Below are 20849 nucleotides of genomic sequence, written 5' to 3' on the forward strand. Positions count from 1 at the left end.
TGGTTTTTGGAGGAAGGCGTTTCACATATAATGAAGATTCACAAGCATGCAGTGCACAGAACCCAGACCTCGAGTCCCTGTCACTCTGGAATTAATTAGAGCACTATTTTTCTATCCACACAGCTCTCAACAAAAGATGGGAGAATTAGCCATTTGCCTATCATCTCATTTCTATTTATCTTCCTTTGGATGTTTCTTGTTTCCTTTACCTCTGAGGCTACCCTTTGCCTCTGGCTAGGACTGACAAGACTATTACATATATAATACTCTGTGGATAATAAAATTTGGCTTTGTGGGAAGAATCAAATAACAGCTCCAAAACTTGTCTTCAAGTGAAAATGTGCAGAGGGAGAGGGTAGTGACATGGCAAAAGTTGTGAAAATGTTGTTTTGACTCATTCTCAGAGAGAACTTAGAGAGTGGGGAAAGGGTGAGAAGAACAAAGACAAAATATCTATAATCTCCCTGTTTTCGTGTCTGGGTTATTGAACTAATCTTAAGCTTTTGTTTTATTCCCTTCAAATTTAGATAAATTCTGAAATGACATGTCATTTTGAAATATGGTGGAAACATTGCTTTTTGACAGCTCCAATTTTTTTCATTCTTTTGGTCACAATTATGTGCCAAGTATGACCTGGATTCACAGGATGCTTTATTCTCCCTCAGAGTTTGGGTTTTTTTTCAAAATAATTTACTGTTCATCTCAGCAATATGTGTATACCATCCAGCTGATCTATTCTCTAGTTTGCTCTATGATTTGTTCCTCCAAAGCATTTTCTTACCCTCATGTAAAAGACACCTTACTTGAACTCATGGCAGACTCAGCTGCCTGATCAATGCTTCATCATCCAGTTTGGATCAAAGACTCTCTCTGGTACATTTACCACAGTAGTGACTTACCAGCTTACTCCTCTCTGGCTCCAGAGCAAGGTGCTCTTTGTTGTCTGAGACATTTTCGGAGCAGTATTTGGTAGTAGGCGGCTCCCATCAGCTGCATTGTAGCCTGAAGAATTTACTTCAGGTAGGGTTTAGAAAATTACTTTGAAAAAAGCTCAAACTGCTCATTCTTGGCTCATTCGTGCAACCTCTGAAATTACTGTTGACCACAATGGTAGTTAATTTTTAGATGCCAGCAAAAATAAACACAAAGATTTTTTTCCAGCTAAAACTGAACACCTCTGCAATACTCAAATAGCTGAAAGAAATTCAGGAAAGCTGCCCCAATTTTTTTTTATTTCAACCTAAACGTCTGCAAATCAGATGGTGCATGGAAACCACAAGGTCGCAAAGAAGTTTGTTGTATGTCAGGATCTGACTGCTTGCTGTGCATTCACGTGGACTAGTACACAGTGGCTGGTAGGAAATGGTGGAGTACAAAAAAAAGGCTACAATAAATCAAAGCTTTTTGTAGAGATTACTGCAGCATGTATGGATAAGTCTAACACGGAGCAACTTACCTGATGTACTTCATTAAATTCATTTAGAGAAAACTGAAGCAGCAGACTTTGACTTCATTTGCCCATGTTGGTTTGGCAATTCTCTGAAACTGGTAGTGTGATGGCATGGGTGTGGTCCATTCACTGATGTGGAGAAAGGAGCAGTCTTTGGTGGTTACCATCCTTCTGAGAAAACTGAGTGCCCTGGGAAGACCCAGTAGCCACAGGCTGGTGGCGAACACCCTCTGTAGATGGAGCAGAATGCTGGACAAGGACCACACAAGGCTCAACCCTCTGTGTCATCAGTGCTCTCCACCTCCGAGCTAACCTGTGGAGATGCAGTCCCTACCTGTCCCAACCCTTGGGAAGGCTGTTGGACATCTCCAGTCACAGTGATGTGTCTCCATGTGGAGGATTTCTCTGTGGGTAGCCGATACCTGAACATAACTGTGCAGCTGTTGCTTGATAACAACTTTCAGTCCCAGCAATGACCAAACCTGGTGACCTGGCACTGAGACTCCCTATTCTATTACGAGGCCCCTGAGCCTCTCTGTTTGCCCCATGTACTTTCAACATAACATGTTGCAGCTGTGCTCACTGCTATACAATAGTTAAGAGGGCTGCCAGCATTTCCAGTATGAACTTGTATTCTAAGGATAATAACTCAGCTGAAAAAATGTGCTCTAGGCTGAAACTTTATAAGGAATATTTCTGCCCAAGAGTGACTTTATCTGGATAGAAAACAAAAGGGAAAATATATCAATGTAGTCATTCTTAATCAGTGAAGATATATTAAAAAGAAAGTAGAGTAATCCTTGCTGGATCGCGTACTCTTTCTTCTTTCTAGTTTAATAATCTACATTTTTCTGAACTCTTCATGTGTACTTCTTAGACTAGTTGAACCATTTTCACACTGAATATTTACTCATATGTTTTGCTTTTCAATTGCTTTTCCTCAATATTTTCATTTGCTTTTAAAAGACAGTGGAGTGTGGAGCAAAGTAGACTCAAGTTAGCCACTTTCTCTTATTTATTTCAAATCTGCTCAGCATGAATCAAGAGTTAAAATGTATTATTTTCTTGATCAATTTGGACTTGTGTCTGTAATTGGAACCAACTGCTCTCTTTGAGCCTGCAGTAGTGGTGACCCAAGGTGTTCCCCTCAGTCTGAACACTCATGGACCTGGGAAAGTTCAGATGTAGATCCAGACTGTCCCTGATAATAGACCAGGCTCCTGAGTTCACTATGCATCACACAGGATTTAAAACACTTTGAGGTCTTTGCTAGAAGGGAAACTTATAAATGTTAAGTGTTTAACACACAGGCTGGTTTCCCTGGAAGTATCTTAAAGTAAAAGAAAACTTAAAATATCCAATTTTTTGTTTAAAAATCTGTTTACCCTCTCTAGACTCCATTGTTTTCTGGCTAATGACACATTGCTGAGGGCTTGAATTTGGTTTCATGCATATGACTTGTACCTTCACAGATTTAGATGTGGTTACTTTTGAAGGACATGCTCTGTGTGCTTGCTGCCATCAGCTTTACTGGCCTCTTGAGGTCTCGTGCATCTGGGAGAGAAGTTTTAGATAGCGACACTTCTGCAGCCAGTTTGTCCAGATTGTGCCTTTAGTCTCAGTTGTTCAAAACAGTGTGCAAACTGCACTGCTGTCATTGGGAGCATCATCAAAAGCGGTGTGGATTGTCCAGGAGCAGCAAAAGCCAGGTGTTGGTGGCATTTTGCTTGTAGAGAGTCCAAGGAGCAACTGGTCTGGAGTTTTTAGAGCCAGTAAAATCACGTTTAAAATTTGTAAAATGCCTGAGTGAGACATAGTCTTGTGTTACTTTTAATGATGGAATGTAAGGTAAGAAGGCACTATTGGAAATACGTTCTTCAGTCTTTGATTTGAGGTCTGCCACAAAGCTGGCACTGCCAGGTAGCCAGTTTTAACCAGTCAAAGGACAAATCCCAATATAGAATGGAGTGGATTCTATCCATAGGCTCCCCTAAGGAATTACAAGTCCACAAAATGAAATGCAATTTGGGATGTGGGCCAGGACACGCAGGCTGTGAAAATGCTGAGGTTTAAATGAGAGGAAAGGCAGGTTGGAATAGTTTTCTTTCCATTACTGTGTGGGAAAGGGCTTTGTTTAACATTACAGGTTGCAAATCTAGCAGAACGTGACAGAGAGAAAGATTTCTGTGTTTGTCCTCTCTAATAAGGGCACATTTTTAGTTTTAAAGATTGGTATGAATCACTGTGATCTAGAACTGAATTGATACATAACAGGAACAGTGGCTCAGTACAAGATTTCCCAGTCTATCATCTTCAAGTCTAAAATCTATTATTGAACAGAAACATATCGTTAGAAAAGCAACCTTACTCACCGAGGGTTTCATTTATAGCATCTTCTGCTATCTGTCTTTCCTAACAGGTAGGATAAGAAGGATTCTTACGAAGATTATGTGCATATTACTGGTTCTCATCAACTTTCCAGAACTTTTAAATTTGAAAAATGGTATGAGGAGGGAAAGGATGTAATTTTCAGACCCTCCATACCTTTAATCTTCCTTTGTGCAGGAGCTGCCAACAAGGAGCTGAGATAGAGGCAGCAGATGGCAGTGCACCATAGCACATCCTCATGGAGGATGGACATTGTGTTTGTAGCTGAGTTCAGGAGTGATACAGCAACGTTAACCTCAGAATTTCAAGGTGGCTTTCCACCCACCCCATACAGCTGTGTACCTGGATTACATGGTAGCCCTTACATCAGTGTGGCTCTGAGACTGCAGACTAGATTTGGGCCAAGCCTAGGAGATAGTTCTAATGTTGAAGAGTTGCCTTTGGCTTGACATTGGAAGGGTTGACGCAAACTCCAGGAGCAACAGTGTGAAGCTGCCTTATTTGTATTATCCATCACTTATAAATTCTGGTTTACAAGAGCCTTTCTGATATCTCAATGATGCAGGGAAACATCCTGACACTAACCATTCTTTGACCATTGTTCCCATGGTCTTCTCAAGTATTTGGGATCTCAGAGAGGAGCACTCTGCTGTCTGCCACCCTAGCTCCTCAGTGTGTTTCCTTGGAACTTCATTTAGTGATACCACTTCACTTTTTTGAAAGCTGAAGGCATTTCAGATATTTCTATCTAAACTGGTTGTGTTAAGTCTTTGCAGTGTTGTGGAGTTAACACCACACACAGCCATACATTTTTTTTTTCATTGTGCAGAGTGTCATTTTTGTCATCTTAGCACTAATATGACCATAATACATAGGATTATATTACCAGCCTGCTTTTCTATTTGGTTTTGGGTTTTTTTTCTCATTGATAGCCAGTTCCTCGTAATTTCTGGTGTCTCCCAGTCTCAGTGTTTGTCCTTCTAATGAGTGAATCTTTTCGTGCAGCTCAGCTGTTAGATTATAGCTCACATAGTGCAAGTCCCTCCAGGTTGTGGGCAGGAAACAAACCACAGCTCATCTGTTACAGATCACAGCTGCTGCCCTGTCACTGGCCATTGCAGTGTTGAGGCTAGAAGTGCACATAGAAGAAATGTCACTGGCGTTACCTCCCCAAACCCAGTTAAGCACTCTCTGTGCCTGGCAAATGACCTATGCACTGAATCTTGCCAGAAGAGCAGAGATCAACAGCCCAGTGTGTCAGACTGAGGCACATCTGTTGTCATGCCTTTATGGAGCGCACAGACACCTGGGACTGCCTCATCTTGCATGGAAAACTTGATGCCCAGGGAGAGACAAGGTCCCACTACATTAAACACATCTTACGTGCTCTCATGTCACCAACCTTCTCTGTGCCTCTACATAGAAGCGCAAGCCTCTGGAGGCAAAATTTCCTGTCAAGCATTTTTTCTTTTAGGAGCATGTTTGAGTAAAATAAGATTGGTGAGCATTTTCAGCCAATAGCAGAGGTTTGTACTCATTGCTCATTAATTGTTGCTCATTAACAAGTTTAAAACCCAGTCACAGTTGCTCTTAATTACCTTTGCCATAATAAATCCTGGACTGAGAGTTTCAAATGTTTAAGAAAACCTATGCACATACTGAAAAAACATGTTGGTCTGAGTGGGTGCAATACAATTTGTCTTCCCATGTGTGTATAGATGTATAAGTAAAATCAAACTATTGAGGATACAAATATTGCATCCTTTTTGAAAGTTTCATTTAAATCCACTAAGACAAGGAAGTGAAAAATTAAGCTAAAGACTGGTGCTTGCTTGCATTTTAGTCATAGTTTGATAATATCAATTTATCACCTTGTTAGAAACTAGGATGTGCTATTAAGTGAATTTTCACACCTGGCTGTAGGCAAGAAGGGAGGGAATACAACAGAGCTGTTTGAGGGGAAGTACTATTTGGATTTAACTTCAATAGATGAAATTCCATTCTGATGTTAAGAAAAACTAGTCCACAGAAAAGAGACTCCTGATTCCTATGTACTAGGATAGCACATCAGCTGCTGGGAGACAGTGGCAGAAGGAAGGATTTTATCCGTGTCAGAATATATATATATAAGAATATAAACAGAATGGAATTGCTTGTTTTGACATGGATTGAAATCTTTCTTTTGTGAAATCTGATCGTGGGAAGGGCAGGAGAAGTTTTTATCTATGTATTACAGTAGTTATGTCCCAGGCAAATTACCACCTTTGTGTTTCTTTTTTGTCTTCCGGGGATGCTAAACCCTATTTGAGAGTTGTGAGGATTCTTTTGTTCATGGTGGCTGTTCTTGACATACCAGAAGCACTGATACGTGGAGTGGCTACATAAAGCCATCATGCAGCCAAGTGCATACTCATAAGCTGAAGAGTAGGGAAAAAAGCAAATGAGATTTCTCATTCCCTGATAGAATATGTCAGATGAGGGAGCAAGAGCTGCTTATGGCCTCTCTGCCTTCTCCAGCAATTGCTGGAATGAATACCCCACTGCAACAGGTTAATTGCTGTGGAGTCCTTCTGATAGCAGAACCCAGCTAAAATATTCCCATTTACTCCTGCATATAATACCAGTAATTTTATTTTATTCCTGGGGCAAGTTGAAAAAGAGTATGAAAACTTCAGATTTTCAGTCTACAGAGAAGCACATGGGCTTGAGGTCCAACCTGCATGGGCAGACAGTAAAGGCAAAGATGTAACCCAGGGCTCACAAAATCTGCTTCAGAGTCCCTGTAGGAACTCAGGTATATTTTCCATGCATAAATAATTGTAAATATTGTCACTTTTTTGAATGGCCTTTCTTTTGAGGCCTTATTTTGGGTGGACAGATTCGAGTCACTATGCAAAAGCCACCTTAGGCACTAAGTGGCAGTGGCTTGGGCAGCTATTTGTTTGCAGAATAAATGCTGTTTGTTTTTGTTAGGTCCTTTTAGATTAACAGACAGAGGTATACTATGATATTTACTGGTTTTTTTCAGCTCTGGTGGAAGCATAAACTACTGACATATAGTACTGCCTGATATAATACATTTATTACTGGTACAGTATCGTTTCAGGTATTGCTTTATTTGTGCACACAGTTACTAATATAAAACTCTTCGTATTGCATCAACTGTCTTTTCCGTATATCTTGATGTTCCTATTTCTACATCCTTTTAATCTCCATTTGTACATGTGGGCTAATATCTGTAGATTATCAAAAGCTTTATTTCATACTAGGAGACAGGAAATACAAGGCAAGAAGGACAATGTGAAAAAAACAATCAAAAACCTTGGCTGTTGCTGTAAGAAAGGTGAAGCCTCCACAAGGGTCACCTTTGTTCTTTATTTACCACACTATATTTGAATTCTTAATCTTTTAAAACCAGTTACTTCTGGGCAGTAACTCTCTTGGACCTATGACGTATACTTTGAGCCAAGGAAAGAAGTTTACAAACATACAGCAAAAACATGAGAAAAAGAAAACAAATATGTCTATTGCTCCTAGGAGGTTCAACTAAGTTATGAAGGTGATGTCAGATAAGAATTTGAATTTATGCCCAAGATTCAAAATATTACCATGTGAACTTGTGGTTTAGTATTCAGTTCAGAAGCAGAGCTCAGCATTGATGAAGATCTGTGTCAGGTTTTCCTACTCCAAAGTTAAAGCTCCTCTAATTTACTGGAGGGTTTGGACTTCTTGCTCACTTTCCCACATTTTTAGCAAGCATTTGAAATCAACAATGTAATGAAATTAAGTCAAATCCTAATACTTTCAGAATATTGATGTTTGCTGATCTTCTTCACTATATTTAAATCATTATTTAATCTCTGATAAACTGGCAAATGACAAGGTAGTTGCTACCTTTTCACTGAGAAAGGGAAAATAAGTTTTCCTTTGTTTTGGGATATCAACAGGTATTCCCAGCAAAGTTGATGACAGAAGGCAGAGAGGATTTCAAAGTTACCTTTAATCTGCAGCAGTCAGAGGAGTTGGGCTCTTAGCAACCAGTTTGGAATAGTTCAGTAGTTCTGGCTTTTCTGCTGCCTGTAATAGGTACCCAAGGAGATCAGACAAGTCAGACTAGACAGAACAGTAAATCCATCAAAATGTGGCCATCACGTGTTCAGTGTGCAGAGAGAATGTATTTATCTGCAAAAAAGCATGCATGTTGATTTTTTTTTCATTGTAATTTTTAATAGATATGTCTGTCTGATAAGTATAAGGAAAGTCATCCTTTCACTCAGTTTAATAAAACCTCAAGAAACAACATGTTCTCGATAACATAAAGGCATTCACTTGGTAGTAGGGTAATAAATTTTCAGATGGAAAGGCCTGGTGCTTATATGACTGCACAAGATAACTGTAAACAAATTTGAAAAGCAAGTTTTCTGCTGTAAAGTTTATTGACTTTACATTGGCCACTATTTATGAAGCTGAATTTCTAAGTATGGTTATCCTGTTAAAACTTCTTAAATAAAGGAAAAGTAAACTCTGAAATAAACAGATGCTTACTGTAAGCTTTAAGAACTATTTACTCAGCTGGTATTTGCCCTTAAGTCCAATGTCAGTACTAGAATACTGGAATAAAATAGAAGCCTTTAATGCAGTTCATTATTGTAGAAGGCTGTGACTAATTAATCCATCCTCCCACTGGCCCCTAAGTGCATCTCTCAACTAGTGAACTCTCAATTCCTAAAACCTCCTAATATACTTCTTATTTCTGATGTCACTTTCCCACCCTTCAACAGCAAAAAGTTGGCACGTGTCTTTGCACCAACATAGACTTGTTCTGCTGATGCCTTTTGATATTGGCAAATACTTAAAGATATTTTGCCTGATATAATAAATTATATTTGGTGTCCTTCCTGTAATTTGAGTTTATTGCCACAGAGGGGGAGTGCAGTGTACATAGTTAATAAAATCCAACTTCTCTCTTTTTAAGTGATAGGCTATATTCTGAAATATAAACATTTGCTTTCTTATAGGAAAAATATGTTCTTAAAGCTCAAAGCATTCTAAAACAGCAAGGTCTTTCAAAAAAGGTGAAGAAAAAGTCAAATCTGTATGTCAGCTTATTTTAGGTTTATCAAAATCGTGCAAAAAAACACGCACATCTGTATCATTATTCCTTACCATTTGCCCTGTTAATTTCTTTCAAAACCACTGTAGCATCAACACAAATGTATGACAAATCATATGCTGAGGATATCTTGCCAAATTTAAAACTCAATATAATACCCTTTTTCTTGTGGGAATTTAAAAAATAGTATAATCATACTGAGGCAACAGGGCAACAGGAAAGGTCTAAATAATTGAGAGGCCAACTACTTTTTTGGCAAAGACAGTGGCAAAAACCTCATGACAATTTCTTCTACAGGTTTTTTTGCAATTAAACTGGACCTTAAGTAATAGTTTGCAATGCTAAGATGCCTTTCATTTACAAACTCAGTAAAATCAGACATCCAAGCAGATGAAGACGAAACAATATGTTTGATATAACCTTTGCCAGTAGCCAACTGGATGTTTATCAGCAATTACATATTATAGGCTGAAAAGAATCAAATTACTTTTAATATGATGGCAACATCTGATGCAAGACATTTTTGTCTTCTACAGCTAAATAAATTGAATATGAATGGACTTGACAGCATGTATTATGAAACTCATTATGGTCTGTAGACTGGGTGTCGCCCTAACAACCAGACGATATTTCCTTAATTAAGTATAATTTCTTTCCTACGTGATCACAAGAAGATTCTGAACTGGTGAATTAATGATCTGGGAAATGCATGTAATTCTTTGCTCTAGGTAACTGTCAGCTTAAAACATGTTAAGCTGTCTTAGGAAAGCAGCAAATACTTGATTTGTTTTCCCAGCTTCTTTTTCTAGCATATTAAATGGTGTATATCTAGGGACAGGAATATATATATTTTCAATTTGAAAATTACATGTCTTCTGTCTCTGAGCAAATTTTTTGTCCTTGATATATTTTCTCTCCAGTCCATATTTTTAACAGTTTGTTTGCAATACCTGTCGTGCTTACTTTTTTGCTGAAGGACATTTGCTCTCAGATTTTTCCATTCTATGTCTGGCAGTTGTGTTTGTTGCACTAAACCATAAGATTTCCTTCACCACTGCCCCCTCTTCATTTCCAGATTCCTGAATTTATACCCAGGAATAGTGCCAGTCTGTCACATATGTAATCACAGCAAGTTCCTCCGACCATACTTTTGCAATAAGCATCTTTGCACAGGGTTGCATCCAGAGGGTTCTTGAGTATCTCCTGTGAGGGAGACTCCACAACCTCTCTAGGCAACCTGTTCCAGTACAGGATTACCAGCACAGTGAAGAAATTCTTCCTCAGGAACTTCCTATGCATCAGTCTTTGCCTGTTGCCTCTTGCCTGATTGCTTGGCAACACTGAGGAGAGCCTGGTTCCAATGCTCTTAACACCTTCCCTTTAGATGCTTACATACACTGGTGCCCTCTGATCATCTTCATGGCCCCCCTCTGGACCCTCTCAAACATTCTGTTAGTCCATGTTCTCTTTATATTGGACACATCTCTCAAAGTGGGATCTCATGAGTATGGGGAGGAGAGGGAGATGTCACCTTCCTTGACATCACAAGTGGAAGCTCAACTTGTCTATCATGGACATGCCTATCATGGAAAGCCCTGAGGCAATTCTCCACCTTTTAGCCAAAGGAGAACAGTGCTTGTAGAGGGAACCGAGAACTGTTTACCAGTTGACAAATTTAATTTGATCGCATGTGGTTTGATAGAGTAAAAATGCTTATCACTCTGAGCATAGGGCTTACAATTTCCTATCATAACCAAAAAAGTGCAGTTGAAGTCCAAACCCTAGAACCTTTCCTGTCTGCATGGTATCTGAGGCCACTGATTTAAGAAATAAAACAAGGACATTATTTTCATTGTGCATGGTTCTTCTTCAGACTCCTGCACTCAATCTGCTATGCAGGGACTGCTGGATAGGCTGAATGGGTGTGTGCCCCACAGATTTGCTTTTAGACTCTTTCATCCAAGGGGAAGATTTCACTGTGGTAGTCCATTAAATGACTTAATCAATAAATTAATCTATGTAAACCATTGCAAATTAATATAGCAAATAAAGTGGCAAGTGTTGCAGCTTGATCCATGTGCACTGATCAGCTTGTTTCTAAAGCATTTATTTGGAATCATGACAGATACTCCACGGAGGCTAGCTTCTGTAATTTGTCAGATTTCTTTAGGGACTCTTGTCAATGCATGAAATGTAGTCCACTCTGTGACATAAAACAAGTGTGTATGTATTTCATATGCTGAGGGTATTATGAAAAGGACTGACCACAATGTGTCTACCTTCCTCTTATCCCACTGCATGCAAGGAATGAGTTTGAAGGGACTGCAGAGTCTATACTCCTCAGATAGGATGTACATAGCAAAAATATTGCTGGAAGGTGAGGCCAAATTGAATTGGTATTTCCCCATAATTTAGTATTTTTATTTATTTTTATTTGCAACTGAAAATTTGAAATCCTCAGCTTCTAATCAGAGCCTCGGCAAAAATAGCTCTATGTAAATGTGAGATAGACATGTAAGAACAGGTATGCTGTGAGTTTTGAAACTCGCTTTACAAGTTGGTTAAACAAGTTTGTTTATAAGCGAATTCTTCCAGTATTCTCAAAGAGAAAGAAAAAAAGTCAATTTTTTTAACAAATATATTCATCTACATTTTTCACATTTTGTAGCAGACATAATGTGACTGTGCAAGTTTGTGATGTGTGTATGAGTAGATGCATACAAAGAAAAGTTATTATTTCATATGAGAAATGACTGGAAATACTGCCTTATGTCACTATCTGCAAGAAAAACAACAGACCACACTTTCTGAGTGACTTTCTCTAACCAACACAGGAAATAGCATTTTACAACATAGAACTGAAGAGAATCAACACTTCACTAAGTCATAATGTTGCCAACATGGGACCTTGGGGAGTGGGAGTGCAAAAACCAAGGAATGTAAATGGCAAAGAAGCTCTCTCTCCAAAGCTCCTCTGACATGTCTTTTGTTTCATTTTTTGGTCAAAGTCTAAGTGTTGCTTTAGTACATATGCTCTTTGTTATTAATGTCTTTGTTTTTCATGTGGGGAAGAAAAATGCTTTTAAACACTGTGTATGTGTTTTAAATGGGTGTCACTACCAAACTCACTGTCAATAGCTAGTCCTACTTAAGCAGCTATAAAATATCATGAGTTAGGGTTCTTAACTGAGACTGGAAAAATCCAAGATAATTACCATAATAGGCTGAAGATCTCTGAGACTGAATGCTTTAGAAGTCAGAGAAAATTGGGGACATATGTGTTCTGTCTGTAAGATTGTCCTATATAGGATATGGGAAAATGGAAATGACAGGCATTTTGCAATGTACAGTAGCATTTATCATAGGAAGAACATATGCATTTGTTTGTCAGAAGCAATGAAGTAAAAAATGACACTTAATTGGAGCTGACATAAAATGGCCTCATTAGCAGTACAAATAATATGTGTGTGTAGCTTGGTTGTCAATAGGAACAAAACATATTTATTCTGACAGATGTATTAGTGTCTTTTAAGATTCATGTCAAGTTTTCAGTCAGGTTCACTCATTTAAAGAATGCCTTTTTTTTTCCTTCTTTTTTTTTTTTTTTTTTTTTTTTAATATGACAGAGATTGAACTGTAAATAATGTGTGTTTCTAGGGTGCTGTGATAACACCAACAATGGACCACACTATGTCAATGCAGCCAGCAAGCATGATGGGTCCTCTGACCCAACAGATGAACCACCTTTCCTTGGGCACAACGGGAACGGTAAGATCACTATTTTTTTTCTCTATTGCAAATCATGTATTTCCTACTGAGTTTCCTAAGGTAATTCATTACTTTTTACAATGATTTTCAGGGCTTCACCATCATAGAGTCAGCATTAGTTATTACAGACCAGAAATGACAAAGTAGTAGGAGTAGTAAAATGGTAGGCCAAAAAAACCTGATCTATCTTTTACAGGAATTATCTGTACTACTTCTCATGTAATTATGGAAGTACTGCTCTATCAATTTGTTTTTTAAATTGTTTGCTTGTCAGTCTAGAAAGTTTCATACCACTGGCATGAGGAGTTCTGGCTTTGTTGTAGGATCCTCTATTCACTTCAAACCATAGCAGCCAGCCGTATGTATTTTGTTCCAGGCTTAGAAATGTGATTTTTGGTCAAGGCCAGCTGTGTTTCCAGTATATCATATTTAAATATGCATATTTCAACAACTATTTTTCAATTTTCTTTTTAAGCTGTGTAGGTCATAACCAGTTAACTCCCCCAGAGTCAGAGAAAGGCAAAATCTCCTCTTAATTAAAATCATTAAAGCTCTCTGAAAAGTTCCTAAAATACAGCAAGTGCAAACTGTAGATGGTGGTTTGATATATGAATGTATGCACACTGCATGTAATGTAAATTTTTGCAAAAATACAGGCATACATATTACACTTCTATATCTTCAGCACACATGCTCTTTATGTAATAATTACATTAAACATGAAATTACATAACATTCTCTGTTACGCACTTACCCTTTTTTTCACCACTGTTCTACTTGATATTAATTTATAGGAACACAGTTTTCAAACTTTTTTTTTAATTGAACAAGGTACTTAATAAAGTTGCATCTGTACAAAGTTATTTAACCCAGTGTTGGGTCTCTTCCTGATCTCTGCTCTTCACCTCCTTCTTCCTTATATGTTGAATGTAATTGAAATTCCAGTGTCTCTTTCTCACACTTTTTAAAAAATCTCTTAAGATCTAAGACTTCTGTATTTTTTTCCAACAAAACTTAAATATGACAATTTATTGTTTATTCCTGATATTTTAAACATTGTGTTCAATAATCGAAAGAAGTAGGAATTAATCACAATAATCTCAGCATTCTCCCCTTCATGAAATTCAAGGCAATACTTGGTCTAGAGGGAATTTCTGCATGTGTAATTTTTGTGATTCCAAAGCATGTTTAAAAGCTAAGGCAAGGAAATGGAAAATGAATGGTTGTGCTCTAGGGCACCTCCTATGAATTTTTTCCTCTGCCTGTCATTTTCAATTCCATAACTCTTAACAGACATTGTCTTCTGCGCTCATTATCTCACAGTGCAAACTAGAAAATTCCCAGTTAATGTTCTCTTCTTGCTTGAGACCACTATTAGAGTGCTTACAGTAACAAATCCACCTGGGGATCCAGGCAAAGGACTCTGAGAGGCAGTGGGGCATCTACTGGGTGACAGTGAGATCCTGAGCTCGTGTTACTGCAACCAAATAAAAATCTTTCCTTTCTTTTCCTAGCTTTTTACACAGTTTTATCTTTCAAGGTCACAGCATTCCCTGTGATAATTTCTTGAAATACATTCAGAGCTATACCATACAGGTTTATGTTTACTATCTGTAAAACTCCTAAGTCATTTGCAGAAAACTTAAAGAGCAGGAAAGAGTAAGTGATTGATGAGTGCTACAATATCCATAGGCTTTTCAAACATCTCCAAGGACACCCTATTGTATCACTATACAGGACTTCTCTTAGTTAAAGACAGCATCGCACCATATTCAGTTGAAGTACTCATGCAAGCAGTATAATCATGGATGTCATCAAGAATTCCTCTTGTTGGGAATTCTTCCTATCAGAAATCTCAATTTGGGCTGCCAGTAGCAGTTTTGTCAGATGTATCTATCCAGACGTGAAATTCATTCTTCAGTGTGTATTCTGTTGCAGAAAAAAAACCAACAAAAAACAACATGGGGAACACAAGCTACTTAGAGATATGATTTATTTAGGGATATTTTTACTTCATTTATTTGGAATTCTGAGTTTTGGTCCAGAGAGAGGAGCAGTGAGAGCATAAAGCATGAAGAATTGTGCCAAGTCCAAGCCATGTTACTGTGAGTACCTCAGCAGGACTAGGTTTTATGGGAAATAAAAGATATAAATGATACATTTCTGTTATGAATATATTTTTCAATTTTTTCCTTAAAACTGTGCAACAGAGTGCAATAAAGAACCACCAGCTACCTTTCAAGAAACCAGCCAGATTTTTTTTTAGGCAAACAAGACAAAAAGTCACAAATAATTCTACTCAAATAATTCTACTCACTGTTGGCAGTAACTCTGTCCCAATTTAATTTAAAAGCTTGCAGTATGCAAAGCAGTTTTTATTGGAAGGCTTTCATATGTTCACTTCCTTAGACAAAGCATTTTGCTAATTAACATAGCATATTTTTCAGCTGAAACAGACCCCTGTGGTCACTTAAGTTAAAGTCGACTTCAAAACCACCTCCACACGCCTGATGCAGGGTGAACATTGGGTTTCTAAAACATTGCTTCAACAGAAAATCTATTCTCTAATGAGTGAGCTAGAGAAATAGCATAAGGACCTATGCATCTTCATATCTTGTGGGAATTACTGGGCCTTTTGATGCTCCTTAAAAGATTAAAATCCTGTGTCCAGGCTGGAGCCATTCCATCTCCCTTCACAGACGAGTACTCTTTAGCTCTTTGGTGAGGGGAGTAACAGCAACCTCTGCCATTTCCTGCCTTGACTCCAAAAACTGGATTTGAGTTTTGATCTCTCAGCCCTGAAACATACATTATAACCCACGGGAATCCAGAGGGCAGCTGCCTCCATCCACTTGAATTTTTGGTCACCAGCCCAGGTCGGGCTTAATGCTGGTAGGGCTGTTCACTTCCATCTGGGAGCATCCAATTCAGCAGTCAAAACAAAGTAGTTTTCCTATAGTCTCACTCATAGTCAGCTGCATTTCCGTTGTGCTAGGTGAAGCCTTACCCCCTTACTTGTTTAGGAAACCATGTGCCATGAATAGGGACAAGAAGTTTTCTTTCTATCCAAACTCCCAAAGAACGTGTATTTAATTTCATTTTATTATATTCTTAACTTTCCTATTTCTTATTATCTATTATTGAATTATCCACACAAAACTAGACATCTCTGCTATACCAAGCACTTCCTAATCTGGAGGATGCCTATCAGGCTATCAAGATGCCAGGGCAAAGGAAAAGCTGCAAATCCATCTTCGCTTGATTCCAATACCAAAGGAATTGCATAGGGCACTGGAGGGAGGAGGAGGTAAAGGTGTGCCATTTATGGCACCTCAACCCTGTGTTCCTGTGCTGTGAGAGAAATTGGTACAGCATTTGCATGTCCCAGTTACTGTGCTTTGTGCTTTATCCACCAAGAACATAATTCTTTTTTGCCTTTATGAAAATCAAATTGATTTCTGCTGGTAAAAATACAGTTTTTGTTGCTGATGAATTGAGAGGCACGTGTGCTGCTCTGATCACTTCCCCATTCTGCTTGAAATCTGGAGTTAAGCAGACGATCTGCCAGAGGGGTGATTTCTGCCATATTTATATGTATTTTTCATAGATACCTCTTCACTCAAAAAGAGCAAAAAGCATTTACATGGGTGTGCTAGCTGTGGGCAAACACATAAAGAAAACCTAAGCTTAAATTATGTCAAGATTACAGCAAGAAAGCAATAGCTCTGAATATTCTGATTAAGGCTGACAACCCAGTCTCAGCTCCTACAATTGTATTAAAATTAAATTTTAATGCCAGAAGGCATAATGTGAAGATAGACAAGGGGTTTAAAGCTTGAGGTTTTTTTTACTAGTTTATTATTATTTATTATAGTAAGTCTTGTTTTTCCTATGTAATATTCATCTACAATTAGGTCTGCTATTAAAAAAGGTACTGTAGAGGGAGAATAGAGTCTGTGAGGGTAGCAGTGAAAGAGCAGCATTAGTATGTGTTTAATAATGTATGGAGGCTGGAATTGTTCCATCATCAGCCTGTCATTCAAAATGTTTCTGATACAGCCATTGATCTGACATCTCTTTCGTAGTTTAATAATGTTGTGATTGATGCCTGAGTGGATATGATAAAAAAAACCCTTTAGAAATGTAAAAACTGAGCAGTTTGATCACTGCTTTTAGTCATTGCTGCTCGGCACTTCCAAGTTGGGCCATCACCAGCAATAATCTGCCTCCTTGGTGGGAAGAGGATTTGCTTTATTCTTTCTCCCCTGTTTGTCACTCCTGAAGGAAGTTTGCTGTTCTGCGCTTTCTTGGTTGGGGTCTCCCTCCCCTCCCTGGTGTTAGCATCCATTTCAAATACTGCTTGGGTTCCAGTTTCCTTCAATAGTTCGAGGCACCCTTTGTTAGTCCTCATAGGCAGAGAGGTAACTCCAGCTTTTTCTCCCTCTCCTTTGGAAATGCCTCACTGTAGCCTTGTTACATCTTAAATCTTTGAGGCCCACACCAATGGGAGAGTGAGTAGAAGCCAGGTTTTTTTACTAAAACTAGTTGTTCAACTGGGCTGCTTAATTGTTCTTCACATTTGAAGTTCACTCCACTTTCAGTTTTTAATCTAGAAACTTGATTAGCAGTTTGCAAAATAAAACTCCATTGTACTTTTGAAAAAACAAGAACAACAAACTGTTTAATTGTTCCAGATACTCTATTAAAAATGCAGTCAGGTCAAAGAATTGCATTGACGTACTGTGGGATCCTGTTGTAACTGCAAACTGCCTTAACTCAGCTTTCCTGGTTCATAGTATCACCGAAATTTCTCAGTGGAATAGCAGGCTTGTTATGCAGGTGCATCAGTCTTATCTTTCACTTTGTTAGTTCTTTTTGTTGCCAGCAAGGCTTGATGATATCTCCAGAACCCTTCAATGGAACAACAAGCTTGTTATAGGTTTTTTATCTTTTATTTCCTTTGGATACTCCATGGTCACTGGTGGTTTAAAATGTCACCTGAAGGCCTCAGCAGAATAACTGCTTTGTTAGATAGGGTTGTTTTTTTCCTGTTTAATCTTCCATTCTATTTGCAGATACTACAGCTACATGGAGCTGAAACATCATCACATTCTCCTCATGTTTAGATTCTTGTTCAAAAAGTACTCTCTGTTATTCTAATTGTATGTCACAAAGTCCTTGGAGAGCTACAGGAGCAAAGTTTCTTTGCAGTCTTGTGCCTTTCACGTTATCAGGTGTTAATCTTAGATCTCCTTTATTTTATTTATTGACTGGCAGTTTCAGTTACTGTTTGTGTGGAAAATACATGATTGAACCCATTTCAAATGAAATAGCCTAGTTCAGGCTGAAACTAAGTTCTTCCTTATCCTTTTACTCAGCCAAAGTCCAGGGCAAATGTAAGTGATTAACAACATGGAGCTATCTGGGGCAGGAGATCCGTTTGAGGAAAATTGATTCTGGTTAGAAGGGAGAAGATCAGCATAAATTCTTGTAAGATTTATAAAAACAAGTAACTCCTCTTGCACCTTTCTTCCCAAACACTCTCTTGAAAAGCAGGTCCAATTTACCTCGTGTAATTTGAGATAAGGGACACTCAGTGCAACTGAAAAGCACCAGATTTTAAGCAATCAACAGGAGACTAAGAATTTTCATCATGAAGGATTAAATCAATTTGCAGAGTTCAATGCAACTGAATATTATTGAGACAAATAGGTTATCAATCTTAGATTCAGCATAAGGAAACATTTGTAGATGCAGCAGCATTTATTGTGGAAAAATTGACAGCATAGGCCAAATACCTGCTCAGGTGAGCAAGGAAAGGTGTGATCTTTTCCCTTTCTGGACCATCTTGTAATTCCACAGACTTATGTAAGAACTGGACAGATCAGCTCTTGTGTAGATGAGACTTCTGCTCCTCTGTTTCAACATGGGTTCCAGAGTCTGTGTTTGACCATAGCTGTGGTTAGATGGTATTTTTGAATTAATAGAGTTCATAAAATCGTATCTCTGTAGTGTTTCCCCTTCTCTTCTGAACTCAGCTCTATTTTTCTACCATTTGTCTTTACCATCTGTAAGCTACCAGTGGCTTACTCTTTGCCTTTATGTGCAAGTGTGCCAATCTTCAAAGCCTATCATAGGCAGGAAGGGAAAATGGAAAAGGTGAATAAACACAGATGGAGGGAATTCCATTTTTGGTCCAAACAGCACTTCATCCAAGCTCAGCAGGTCAGTAGTTTTTACTCTGTGTTAAATTTTACCTTCACATAACACTTCCACAAGTGATCAAAGTGCTTTGGTGAGAACTCTTTTCCACTCTTTGAGGTATCAGCTACTGACTCAAAGTGACATTAGCCCAGATTCCCTCTCAGAGAAGGAATCAACTCCCTGATTGTGGTGATACATATCAACACAAAGCAACAGAGATGGATCAGCAAAGCAAAAAGTGTAAGCCAGAAAAGCCTTAACTAATATAACTTCATTTTCATCATCAAACTAACCTCATTCATGTAATTGATTCGCAGATGACTTCACATAACTGTAAAGCAGAACATTAAGAGGCTTGTTTCTCATGTATTTTCTTAAATATGACTGCTGCAGTTCCTTTTTGTGATTTCTAGAAGTGCCACCTGGTGAATGTGAGTGGAGTTCAAACCACTTCTTCCAAGCATATTGTTTTTTTATTTAGTGATAGCCATGCACTGCATATAAAATGAACTTTTTTATTTTGCAATCATGAATAGGAACAGAAAGCCATAAAACTGGTAGTATCTGGCATAAATTTAATGGTCTGCAGAATATCCCCTGACAAAAGTCTTGTTCATACTCATACTCCCAGAAATTTTTGTTGATATCTCTCCTACTATCTCTCCTAGCTGAACCAAGATTGTGAACTCACTTTGCCAACTACTAGTAGGTCATTTACCTAAATATTTTGAATTTCAAGAAGAAAAATATAATGATCACAAATTTTCTTGTGAAATTGTGCCGATGCTATAAATGATAGGGCAAGTTTTGGGAAAGAAAGAATCTCTTTATTTAGCAGACAGGGAAGTAGTAGAGAGGAACAAATAATAGGTTAAAAAAACCCTGCAAATAATTCTAGGTTTGAAACATCCTGCCACACCTAAAACTGACAAACTCAATAAGAGGTGGAAAACAAAAGTACTCTAAATGTCAGATCTGTCATCTGTATTTTCTTGATGTGTTTTTCTTTTGTAAATGTGTTTTTCATTTTTCTATCAAGAAGAGAACTCTTTGCCATATTAGAATGAAACTTTTTTTTATTCTCCTGCCTATGTTTAAACAAGACTCAAGTAATTCTGACTGAAATGAGAAATATGGCTTTCCAGAGAGGTAAAAAATCCAAATACAAGTGGTGAAGACAAGCTCTGTGGGGAGTCTTTAATACAAGGCAAGTTTGAGGATCTTAGAGAGGTGAAGGGTGTTTTTCAAAACTGTGGCCATGTAAAAAGCCAGAAGTGTCTCCCAGAGGTGCAGCTTCCACAGCTCTTCTCTGCCAAGAGCTGGGAAACTGATCTGTGGTCATTTCTCCTCATGCACAAGTGCACACAAGCACAGCAAGAAGTCTTAAAATCCTTGAAGAAGCTGTATTGTCAGTGGAAAAGAACATGATAAATTATATGGAAAACCAGCTGGTTTATCCTAAGTACTATGCTATTGCAGTCCTTCACACAATATCATTTAGGTCTAAGGTGAAGAACTGTGACTGTGTCAACTTCAGAGAGAGATGTAAACTTTAGCTGAAAGAAAAGGGTGGGAAGGTGAGAGTGTACAGTGGTTTACAACACAATGTAGGTGCATGAATGCTATCAAAGGAAAAGGAATTGTGGAAGTACAATAGGGAAAGCATAATTTCAATGTGTTGCAGAAGATGTTAAGAGCTAGACTAGTGTCTGAAATGAAGCATACAAAGTTCATTGTTTGGCACATTTAGAACTCAACTGGACCAGACACTTTGAAATACACAGGAGGGATTTTCAGATGTTGACACAAATCCAGAGCAGTGGCTAATAGCCTTTTTTCATCTCCAATCTCTGGTTTTCATCACAAAAAATCATTGTTATTTGAGTTCAAAACAAGTAATATACATTTAAGTACTGAGACTTCAGG

The 20849-nt window shown here is 38.2% G+C and overlaps 1 protein-coding gene across 10 annotated transcripts in view; it reads left to right on the forward strand.

The window, feature by feature from the left end:
- The window catches only part of RBMS3 (RNA binding motif single stranded interacting protein 3), a 721470-nt gene that overhangs the window by 669623 nt on the left and 30998 nt on the right, over positions 1–20849 (forward strand). For all 10 annotated transcript variants that reach the window (XM_033057439.2, XM_033057463.2, XM_033057428.2 and 7 more), the window contains one exon: positions 12609–12719. In XM_033057439.2, coding sequence (XP_032913330.1) covers positions 12609–12719 — 111 coding nt within the window. The remainder of the gene's footprint in view (positions 1–12608; positions 12720–20849) is intronic.

This window comes from Catharus ustulatus, chromosome 1 (genome assembly GCF_009819885.2).
Source record: "Catharus ustulatus isolate bCatUst1 chromosome 1, bCatUst1.pri.v2, whole genome shotgun sequence".
Taxonomy (NCBI): Eukaryota; Metazoa; Chordata; class Aves; order Passeriformes; family Turdidae; genus Catharus; species Catharus ustulatus.